Here is a 12176-nt window from a genome sequence, read left to right as displayed (position 1 = left end):
GAAGGAATAAGCCAACTCTTCCCACAGCAGGCGGGGTGAAGCGCTCCTTGCTTAGAATAGCAATATTATGGACAATCAATTGACAATAAATATAGAAAAGCACATATTAAAATTGGGAAATTTGGTTTCAAAAGTCCTCATATCAACGACGCCTCTACTGCATTCCTCTACAGTGTGCTAATCTATTGTAGCGCATTCGCCCCCTCTTAGGCTGCGCAAACGGTCTTTTAGATTTCTATAGAGAAATAGAGGCTATACAGTATGCGTTACAATATAAACATTTACTGTCAAACTTTAAATCAACAATTGATTTAAAGACGATCTGTCAAAGCGCAATGAAACCTATTACTCGATTCTTATGGACGCCCGGTCCCGCTAGGGATTAAAAATAACATGGAATCGCATATCTAAAGAAATAACAGTATACAGTAACTATGTTCATGCACAAACAGTAGCATGTTACATTATTAATTTGGGTGTCTCCTCTTGCCAGAAAGCGCTAAATTGCATTTTGAGTGCGGTTTTGGACTTTTTTTTAAATTACAACCCATAAATAAGCTGATACTGTTTAGACTTTTATTAATTTAAACTATTACAGCAGCACAATGTGCTTTTTCATGCAGATGGCTGGTGGCATGTTCCATAAGAGTACGGTAATTAAAAACCATTAATACTTTCGTTGGAGTTTAAATAAAGTTGATGTTTTATCTAGGGGACTTCTAAACTGTGAAAACATGTGTCTGTCTTTCCGTGGGGGGAAGGGAATCTTCTTCCTCACCTTCAACCTTATCGCTCCCCCTTCACTCTCCCCATCTGATTAAGAATGAATAAAAGCATTGTATTTTTGTCTGGGTGCTGACAAAGTAAGCACTCTCTCTCTCTGTGGCGTTTGTAATCGTTTTTACTTTTAAATACATTTTAGCAAAGTCATGTATTTTAAAAATCTTAGGATTTCTATATTTATGTCTTTATTTAGTGGTTTCATTAGTGACAAAGGCTAAACTTTCTTGGAAAAATGTCTTTTATGTAAACCATGTTTGCTATTAATTCATTTAGGGCTTACTGACAGAATTGCTGTTTTTTATGGATGCCAAAAAATTTCGGTGCCGTCGTCTCCACTTTAAAGGTACCCCCGTGCTGGAAGAATTTCACCTCGGAACGTTTGCCCAGCGTACATATAGGCACATCCCGGAATTTTGACTTCACTGTGTAATGAAGAAATATTAAAGACTACTTAGCATAGATAAAAAGCTATATCCCATGGTATAAGTATCTTATACACATATCTTTTTCTGTTGTCTTTGTTGATCTCTTGAGGATCCTTGTGATATTTTGAGCTCTCGTTGAATGATAAAAGTGTCACACTTTAAATAATTTTCGTTGTTAGAAATTATGAAACGCTCTGTTAAAAGCAAGGAAGTTTTTCTATCTGTTATAGTAAAAGGAAATGCCTGACGAACTAGAGATTGGACAGTTTTTCAGTGCTTGTACAATTGATGGAAATGTTCAAATAAATGTGCTAAAGAAATAAAAAGTTATTCCTTTATCATATTGGTAGCTAATGTCCCATCCTTGTTAGTTAGATCACGGAATGCTGTGGTGGGTGTTACTTTTTGCCGGCTGGGCAGCTTGTCCCCCCTCCCGCTGCAGACTCGACCACTTGAAAATACCTGTGGAGCCGGTTTAGTTCGTCACAGCCAGCACTCCCGCAGAGGGTGATGAAAACCACATGAGAGACTTTGGTGCTTAAAATGTTTAGGGAGAAATGGAGTATTGGTGTGTGACTTGGGGAGTTAAAAGCTGCCTTGATTTTATTTCTTTCCATCACCACCTGCCAGCGAGCTCTTCTACATTGTGCTGCTGTAAAACAGTTTACATTGTATTTCATTGCACTTTGACAGATCGTCTTTAAATCGATTGTTGATTTAAAGTTTGACAGTAAATGTTTATATTGTAAACCATACAGCCTCCATTTCTGTATAAAAATGTAAACAATCATTTGCTCAGCCTAAGAGGGGGGGTCTGCTCTCACAATCCTCCATACACTCAAGTGAAAAATGAATAACGCCAATGTAAACGTCGTATTTACAATTTGTTGATAATAAAAATGTTAAGTTCTCTAAAGCTTTGTGATAGTTTACCCAGTTTACCCATTGTTATTAAAAATGACTTGGATTCAAACATGTTGTGATATTTAGAAATACAAAAGTCAATTAATTTTCCATTTCTGTATGTATGTCTTTATTTAGTGGTTTCATTAGTGACTTTGCTGTCTTGCTGATAGGTTAAGCTTTCGAAACTCTGCCCCAAAGTCATGTGACTGATTTTTCGCCCTGTTTCGTTGGTTAAACGCAATGATCACAAGCACCACCATGGTAACTGGGATGTGTAGTTTTTAATTCCGTTTGAATTATAACTGTACGTACTGTCTTCATATTTGGCCAGGGCTTTAAAGAGAGGGCGCACCAAAAATATTCGGTGCCGTCGTCTCCACTTTAAAGGTACCCCCGTGCTGGAAGAATTTGACCTCGGAACGTTTGCCCAGCGTACATATAGGCACATCCCGGAATTTTGACTTCACTGTGTAATGAAGAAATATTAAAGACTACTTAGCGTGGATAAAAAAGCTTGGATTCCCATGGACAGTATCTTATACAGTACACATATCTTTTTCTGTTGTCTTTGTTGATCTCTTGAAGTATTACAATATGTCTCTATATAGCAGGTGGTGTACAGGTTTTTAGTATAGATTTTACATCTTCTGTATTGCTTTGAGAAGCCACTTTTAAAGGTGATATATAAAGTACAGTTTTTTATTATTGTTATAGAGAAACATGATCAGATTCTCCCTGGTTCAGATAAAAAGATCTAAAGTATACTAGTTTGTCACTCTTCTCAATGGCTTTTGAATAGGGTCACATGAAGAGAGAGGTGAAACAGCCCTACACAGCCCTGTCGCAGTTATTAATTTCTTTAGATACGAGTTTCTTTTAATACAGTCTTTGTTGTGCTCTTGAGGATCCTTGTGATATTTTGAGCTCCGGTTGAATGATAAGTGTCGCAGTTTAAATAATTTTCATAGTTAGAAATTTTGAAACGTTCTGTTAAAAGCAAGGGAGTTTTTATGTCCGTTACAGTGAAAGAAAATGCCTGACAAAGTAGGGCTTGGACAGATTCCAAGTGCATTTTTGCAATTTACATTTTATTGTGCATTGTGCTGCTGTAATACAGTTTAAAATAATTAAAAGTCTAAACAGTATCAGCTTTATTTATGGGTTGCAATTTAAAAAAAGTCAAAAACCGCACTCAAAATGCAATTGAGAGCTGCTATTTCCTTAGATACGCGATTCCATGGGGTTTTTTTTTGAATCCCCGGCAGAACCGGGCATCCATAAGAACCAAGTAATAGATTTATTCCATGCTGAAAATAAAGAAGAAAGAAAACACATTCCATAAGAATAAGCGCTTTTATATATCGCCTTTAAAGGTGGCTTCTCAAAACACTTTACAGGATCAAAACAACAGTAACAACAACAACAATATTGTAGTTCATTGCACTTTGACAGATCGTCCTTAAATCAATTGTTGACTCTTCTCTCTTTACTAATTGTATGGAGTGACTGAGCTCTGCTCTGTACCACACAATGATCCCCCCAGAGTCTCTGCCCTGAGTGATTTGGGGTTTTTTGACAGAGGGCAAAAAACTCTCTCTCTCGCTCGCCCAACCCCCCCTCCTCTCTCTCTCTCTCTCTCTCTCTCTCTCGCTCGCCCTCCCCCTGTGTATTGTGTTTAGGGTTCTGTAGCATTCCACATGGCTGGGCAGCTTGTTCCCCCCTCCTGCCCCTCTCTGTGTACAGTAGAGCCTCCTGTCCTGACTGGTGGAGCTCATACAGCTGTGTATAAAGACATTTAATTAAACACGGGTTTGCGATTTAAATGGAAATGGGGGTGACGGGAACTCTTAATCTAAATAAAAATAAAATAAATAAAACAGGTTTGGATTGTTAATAACCACTTTTCATGCGTGAAACACCTGGTTACCCAGAGAGGACAGGCTGTGCTCCCACTGCCAGCAAGCAGGGAGAAATAGAGACAGAGGTGCACTTCCTACTGCACTGTGACAGGACACGGGAGAAATGGAATACAGGTGTGTATTTGTTCTGTGAAATACGGTACCAAGACCAGTATTCTGGGGTGTCCCTATGCCAGAGATTATGGTAGGGCTTCAGAATGGTGATTGGCTGACACCATCTGACACCCCTCTGATTGGGGAAAAAAGACCTGCTGGTCTGTTCTACATACCAGGAAGAGGATTTCTTTCTATTCGAATCGTGTATTTTAAACGTTTAATTAAGACAGAATTAAGACTTTTGGGTTGTAATTTAAAAAAAGACAAAACGCAATTCAGAGGTTTCTGGCAAGAGGAGTCGGGTTCGGATAGGACGGACCCAAAAACTCAGACTTGCGGAGTTAAAAGCTGCCTTAATTTTTCCTCTCCGTCACCACCTGCCAGCAAGCTCTTTGTGATAGTTTACCCAGTTTACCCATTGTTATTAAAAATGACTTGGATTCGAACATGTTGTGATATTTAGAAATATAAAAAGTCAATTAATTATCCATAATATTGCTATTTTATTTTTTCAAAGAAATGCCATCCTACTCCTTAGTTAATACAATTGATTATTTATAAACAGTTAACATTGTTAGCAAAATATTTTGAATTATATTTTACCCTGTTTTTTCTTTGGTTTTGTATTTAACTTATTATATGATAGTCAGATTTAATGTATATTTGAACAATGAAAATATGTTTTTACAAGATGTGGGGGAAAGTGCAACAACTTATTACAGTGCTAATTCAATATTATCGATTGCTAATAGTTTATGCTAACACCTAACTTTCTTAATTAGATGTATTTAAAACAGTGAACTACTGTAAGTGTAACATAACATTTAGAAATACAATCGAAAATAGTTTTGTGGTGTTTGTATAGATGAAATGTTTCTAAAATGTATAACGTAACAAAATGAAAGACGATAAAAACCTGAGGAATTCACAGACGCCAGTGGGACGAACAGTTCTCCCAGATATCCAGCTGTTGCCCATCACTCAAGAGAAGGAGGGGGGTTGTACTTCAGTGTATCGGTATAGATGGGAAAGCCAGAGCCGACCACTACGCCGCCCTCGTGTTTGGGGTGCTTATCATTCTCGGTGCATAACAAGGAAGATTAATAAACATAAACATAATCTCACGGTTAAATAGTCAAGTCTAGCCATGTGTGAGTCTAGTCTCACAGAGCTTCAACAACAGGTGACAACTTGTGAGTTCGATTAAGAATGAATAAAAGCATTTCATTAATAATGCGTTTGCGTTTGTCTGGGTGCTGACAAAGTAAAAAACAATTACTTTTTGACAATGAAGAACTGTGTGTGTGTCTCTCTCTCTGCTGGCGTTTGTATTCGTTTTTATTTTTAAATACATTTTAGCAAAGTAATGTACCATAAAAGTATTGTGAGACATATTTGGGTTAACATGTTCAGTGTTCAGTGTGTGGTAATTTGTTTGGTGCGAGTGAAGTTTTATTTAATCTCTGACCCAGGGAAAAGTTTTATTTTTTCAAAGAAATGTTTGTTAAAAAAAAAAGTCATGACTCCAGCTGGATTCAAACACCCAACCTGTGATGTATGAGTCAGGAACCTAACCCACAGCGCCACTGGCAAGGTCACATAAGGAGTGTTGAAAAAGCCCTACAGAAACAGTATCAACAGACAATGTACAGCGTGTACTATTCTTGTGTTGCGGTACATGAATATAATTATATCATTATTAATTTCTTTAGATACGCGATTCCATATTATATTCCCTTTTAATCAAATTCTAAAAGTATGCTTGTTGACTCCGGTATCACGTTAGTTAAAGACTTCGATGCTTAAAATGTTTAGGGAGAAATGGAATACTGGTGTGTATGTTTTCTTTAAAGTACCAAGACCAGCTATATACTGTATGTTTATGTTCCAAAATTAATATCATTTATGGCCTTCACACGCGTTACAGTATGCTCCTATTCTTTTTATGCTCAGCTACTAAGATTTCCCTTCAGTGGTAAAATTCCATATGAATATTCAATACTTAAACGGGCACAGTAAAGACATTTAAATCTTTCTACGACCGACCAACGCACCATGAGTGCCCCTGTTGGTCAACCAATCACGTACCGCGGTATTTTGCGTCACGATGCGCGAGGCCATAGCCAATTACCCGCGGTACGTGTCTGTGCCACGCACTTTGAATGGCTGCATCTGTAAGTATATTTTAGAAAAGCAAGATTTCTCAGTTGGACAAAAGTACACAACCTTCCACCTTCTTCACAAATATTTTAATTATGCAGAAATATTTGGTCCATCAAAGTCTTTAACTTGCTAATTTACAGTGGGTTGTGGTTTTAATGTGCTTGTTCCAACATTATAAAGCTTATAAGGAACAAGTTATAGGTTTATTCCATGCTGAAAAGAGAAGAAAGAAAACACAACGTTTCGGCCGTGGAGCAACTGACCCTCCAGGACAAACCCTGATCTGACAGGAGGGTCAGACTGAGCAACAGAACCACTTCCCTCCAGGACAAACCCTGATCTGACAGGAGGGTCAGACTGAGCAACAGAACCACTTCCCTCCAGGACAAACCTTATCTGATGGGGAGAAGAGTTGGTTCAACACAGACAGGAGAGCTCACAGCAGTAAAACACATCTTCATCTGTTTATTAAGAGATGTGCAGTTTTTGATAGAAAATGTGGTTCTGTTCAGTTTTCAACTGATAGAAGTACCAGTGATATTAAGGAGAAAAATATTTGCAGAGTCTATAATATTTAGGCCGACTCATGTGTTCAACAAAAATATATTGCCTTTTCAAAGACCATAACAAGCCACACAGAAAACTGCACATTTTGGTTACAGAAATAAAACTAATTTAGCTGACCCGTAGACTGAGTTCACCTGTAGCCTCATCTGTCTTGTTTGTGATTAACTGTCCAGGTTCACTTTAAAGCTGCACCTCTAAGTGCAGTTTTAAATCTGCAGTATTGCTGTGATTTGCACTGACTTTCTTTGGACACAACCTGCAGACATGATGTTGCTTGTGGATCCTTGGAACTTGAGCTTTCATCAAGGCCTTAAAGCCAGTGTTTGAGATACAGAAGGTTTTCTAAGCTCCTTTTAGTTTTAGTCAGTGTTAAATTACCTGAGAACAACAGACTACTTGCACAGGTTGTGGATTGTTTAAAAAAAAACTTTATTAATGGGGGTGATTATGGTAGGAAAAAATGTCCATGTATGGTGGACTGCTTTTTAAGTCATGTATGTGAAGACACTGTAATCATTTTACTTTGATTCAGTCTATAAAATTTAAAATGATTATACCGGAGTCTCAGAGCAACGTCCTGCACAGCTTCTCTCCTGGAAGTGTCCTGTGAGCCTATGAGTTCTCCTCCTTCTCCTTTCCTGAACACACAGGGGGTACAGCACCTCAACACCATCAAAGACAGACCATTAACATGACCAGTGGGAGGTCCTGATTGCTAACTACAGAAATGTCATTGCCAGACACAGAAAAACATCATACATTTTGCAAAAACATTTGCACTTTAAAAACGGAAAAACTATGTTTTAACTGCGCATCTCTAAATGTAACACTATAGAACCAATAACTGAACTGAGACTTTACTGTACAGACTGCTTCATGAGATACAGATTCACTAGATTCACTGTGGGACACTCCCTTCAGACTAAAGAGACTCAGTTCCTCCAGCCTGTCAGTGTGGGACACTCCCTTCAGACTAAAGAGACTCAGTTCCTCCAGCCTGTCAGTGTGGGACACTCCCTTCAGACTAAAGAGACTCAGTTCCTTCAGCCTGTCAGTGTGGGACACTCCCTTCAGACTAAAGAGACTCAGTTCCTCCAGCCTGTCAGTGTGGGACACTGCCTTCAGACTAAAGAGACTCAGTTCCTCCAGCCTGTCAGTGTGGGACACTCCCTTCAGTCTAAAGAGACTCAGTTCCTCCAGCCTGTCAGTGTGGGACACTCCCTTCAGACTAAAGAGACTCAGTTCCTCCAGCCTGTCAGTGTGGGACACTCCCTTCAGACTAAAGAGACTCAGTTCCTCCAGCCTGTCAGTGTGGGACACTGCCTTCAGACTAAAGAGACTCAGTTCCTCCAGCCTGTCAGTGTGGGACACTCCCTTCAGTCTAAAGAGACTCAGTTCCTCCAGCCTGTCAGTGTGGGACACTCCCTTCAGACTAAAGAGACTCAGTTCCTTCAGCCTGTCAGTGTGGGACACTCCCTTCAGACTAAAGAGACTCAGTTCCTTCAGCCTGTCAGTGTGGGACACTCCCTTCAGTCTAAAGAGACTCAGTTCCTCCAGCCTGTCAGTGTGGGACACTGCCTTCAGACTAAAGAGACTCAGTTCCTCCAGCCTGTCAGTGTGGGACACTCCGTCTGTCAGTATCTATTAGTAACTTTCTAGTCACCAACATTTAGTCTAGCGGACTAAATTGTAATTATAATTATTATAATTATTTAAATTATAATAAGTATTTTAGTTGAGACCTGTCTAATATGGAACAGACCTTTTACAACATTGTTTTTACAACAATGTAGTCATAGAGACATTTTAGTCAAGCAGTTTAATTTATTTGTATAATAAAATGTATTTCTAAGAGAATAATTTACCAGCTCGAAGTTCGATACTCATTTTGTCAACAATGTTTTCCGCGGTACAGCACTGCGTCACAAAGTGAACAAAGTGAAATATTTCAAATGTGGTCGGAGATGCAGAATTAGGAGCTTTTCAGCTTGTTCTGAGAGTCTGGACACGGATAGGATTAAAACAAAAGTGGCAAACAAGTAACGAATTGTAGCGCGTTTTGTTTCAGGACAGAGGAACTAAAATAAGCGAAATGAAATATATTTATATACTTACATCCCAAAGTTTCAAAAAGAATCCCTCAGATAATGATGTTGAATACACAAACTGCCGAAGCAGTGCAGTAATCTCCCGGTGCAGTCTCTCGTGTTTCAGGTTAGTTTATATATATTAAACACAGCTGAACACAACAGCAGGAATGAGTTTAACTTCACTTCTTACTAGAACAGCAGGTCTGTCGCCATCTTCTAACCCGCTTGCTCTAGGGAGCGTCTCACAATTACCACACTAACCAGCGCACAAGGGAGTGTGTCAAAACTACCTCTCAGGACACAGTCCCTCTGTGGACAGAGAATCGTCCACATGAAATGTCCAAACGGCAGGACGGAAGACAAGACCGACACGGAGCCCAGGTTTCTGTCTCTGAAGAAAAAAAAACTGCCCCTGGCTTTTTATATGAAGGAAAGCAGAGCGTTCACTGGCCCATTACCAAACTTTATTGGGAAATAAAATAAAGAAAAGACTAGAAAACGATCAGAGATCAATAAAACGTCTCTCACAAACCACCACAGTAAAAATAAACCCCAAACGAACAAAAATACTGAATATAGTCATGTATCCCTGTATTAAAGGGAGCCGGGTATTAGTCTGGCAATAGCTGGTAACAGAAGCAGCGCTGCCTGTAAACTACAACTCCCATAACCACCCTGATCCACTTCCTGTCTGCGTCACAGTCCCTATTCCTCCTGGATGTGGTGACGTCAGCGGGTCCCTCCCCGTTCTGGCAGCTTCACGGTCACCGGCGCGCGCAGGAGAGACTCACAGGGATTTCATTTTTAAAAGTTTATTTTCTCAAAAATTAGAAAAAAACACAGCAGGGTTTCCAGAGATATTTACAAGTCAGGAGTACAGCAGGCTGGTAGCGAGTTATCTCGCCCTCTCTCGTACATGTTATTTTTCCCCCGTTTAAATGTGTTATAGTTAATAAAAAAAAATTAAACACGACACAACATCATCATTTCTACAATTACTACTATAATTCTGACCTCACAGTAAACCCGTCTCCCAGTGTGAGCAGTGGACAGAGAGCTGGGAGAGAGTCAGCCTGTGTTCATGAGTCAGTGACGGGTTTAATCTCCACACTGACAGCAGGCAGCAGCTCAAGGTCTTTATCTGAATCCTCAGTCCAGAAGACAGGATAGATCTTCTCCCCCTGAGGGAAGACCATGTCAGTGAAAGTGTAGACATGAGCTCTGGACTCCACTGTGTAAAAGGAGACCTTCCTCTCCTCAATATCCACACACACCCCCAGCTTCCTGGGCTGCAGACTGAGGGGGAGATCAGTCTCAGGGTCAGTGAGAGCAGAGAAATCAGGGTAAGAGAAAACGTTAAAGACAACAATATGGTAAAAGTACAGACACCAGTAACCCTGCTGGGGAGAGAAGCTGAACCTCCCTTTCCTCTCTGCAGACTCTCTGGTCACTCCTATTCTCCAGTATCGATTCACCTCCACCTCCCAGTAGTGTCTCCCTGAGGTGAAGGCCTCCCTGCTCACGACACAGGGCCAGAGATCAAACCTGTGAGGATTGTCAGAGAGACTCTTCCTCTCTCCCCATCTCACTCTCTTCCCATCCTCAGACAGGCTGAGCCCACAGTGAGCTGTATCAGGGTCCAGAGTCACAGCAGCTGGGGAATAAAACACAAACATCACAACAGGCTCCTGCCGATCACAGTCCAACTCAACTCCATCAGACTGTGAAATGTCTTTGTCCCCAAACACACCGAGAGAGAAACGCCAGTCAATTACTAATGACTGCTCTTCCCTTCCAGAGAAACGACATCTTCTTCACTGTTTCACTAGTGTTACACATGGGAGTGATCCCAATATCCTCTAAATACAAACATTAAACACTTGATTTCACAGCGATGAAACTTTATTTTTTAAACGACATTATTAATAAACACAGGACCGACCGGACTGCAGGAGAAACTACAGCCCGACCACTCGCTTTCAAACACTTCACAACCCACCACAACGACCTGTATACTGTAAGAAACTGGACAGCCTGTCTGTTAAACCGGTTTATTTCAAATCCCAGTTCAGCAGCTCGTTCATCTTCTCTGAGACCATTTTCCTGACGACACAGAATAAAAAAGTGCTGAATTCAAAGACTGTGTAATGCAAGTTTTTACAGAAAAATATAATGGAAAAAGCAAAGCCTTCCTGAAATGAGGGACTGCACACTTACTTTGAACATGTGAAGAAATATCTTAAGTATTCAAATTAAACAAGAAATAACAATAATAATGTCGTTGCGTTACAATAATAATCTCTGATAGGAGACGGTAGGAGCAGTATTAACTCTTAATTCTTAATTCTTAATTCTTAATACTGAATAAATACTCTCCCTTTGTATGCCTGTCAATTTAGTGAAAATCAAAGAGTTTCCTCTCAGGTCTTATTTTTTTCTTTACTCCTGGAGTCTAGAAAGGCTGACGCACCTACCTACATGAATTTATAAAAACCTGCATAATGCTCATTTTTTACAGAAAAAATATAATGGAAAGAACAAAACCTTGTGAAATATAAGAAAGCCTTCACACTTACTTTGAAAATGCGAAGAAATATCCAAAGTGTTCAATTTAAAGCAGAAATAACACATCCAGAAACCCGGAGAGAAAGACGAGAGAAACAGAGGCGCTCATACTGACTACAGACTGCTCGCGCTCACTGTCCGTCTCTCTGATAGGGCACACCAGCTGTCAATCAGTGAGCTCTGACCACTGAGAGACGGGGGGCGGGACTTATACATGTTCAGCGCGAATGGGGGTTTTAATCGATTCAAGAAGCTTTATTCGCATGACTAATGAATACTGACTTAATACTCTCCTCATACTTAATACTTCACTGTAAACTCTTAATACTTAATACTGAGTAAATACTCCCCTTTGTCTGCCGGTTAATCTAGTGAAGATCAAAGAGATTCTTCTCAGTTCTTATTTTTTTTACTCCTGGAGAATAGAAAGGTTGTAAAAAAGAGCCTGTCCAGTATAAATATATTGGATATGACCTAGAAAAATAGGTATCTACATATGATACATTTTGAAAAATCACTTTTGAAGAAATGAAATGTGTTTTTATTCGGGGGTGGATATTTCTTCCTAGTGTGTGTACTGAGTAAGATATATAGAAATCTTTCCTGGCCTTCAGGGAATATGAGTTTTCTACACTGTCAGTCCCTCCAGGAGAGACTCATAC

At 39.7% G+C, this 12176-nt stretch overlaps 4 protein-coding genes across 7 annotated transcripts in view; 1 reads left to right on the top strand and 3 right to left on the bottom strand.

The window, feature by feature from the left end:
- LOC138238056 (butyrophilin subfamily 2 member A2-like) overlaps positions 1 to 12176 on the top strand; it is a 223328-nt gene that overhangs the window by 24792 nt on the left and 186360 nt on the right. The gene's annotated exons all lie outside the window — the stretch shown is intronic.
- LOC107076270 (butyrophilin subfamily 2 member A2-like) overlaps positions 1 to 12176 on the bottom strand; it is a 323939-nt gene that overhangs the window by 297742 nt on the left and 14021 nt on the right. The gene's annotated exons all lie outside the window — the stretch shown is intronic.
- LOC138238070 (butyrophilin subfamily 1 member A1-like) overlaps positions 1 to 12176 on the bottom strand; it is a 133612-nt gene that overhangs the window by 114861 nt on the left and 6575 nt on the right. The window lies entirely within an intron of this gene.
- The window catches only part of LOC138238054 (butyrophilin subfamily 1 member A1-like), a 149354-nt gene continuing 146923 nt past the window's right edge, over positions 9746 to 12176 (bottom strand). The window contains exon 14 of the mRNA XM_069187880.1: positions 9746 to 10603. Within this exon, the coding sequence (XP_069043981.1) occupies positions 10029 to 10603 (575 nt within the window). The 3' untranslated portion in view covers positions 9746 to 10028. The remainder of the gene's footprint in view (positions 10604 to 12176) is intronic.

This window comes from Lepisosteus oculatus, chromosome 4, assembly GCF_040954835.1.
Source record: "Lepisosteus oculatus isolate fLepOcu1 chromosome 4, fLepOcu1.hap2, whole genome shotgun sequence".
In the NCBI taxonomy this organism is placed as follows: domain Eukaryota; kingdom Metazoa; phylum Chordata; class Actinopteri; order Semionotiformes; family Lepisosteidae; genus Lepisosteus; species Lepisosteus oculatus.
This window is presented reverse-complemented; position numbering and strand designations above follow the sequence as displayed.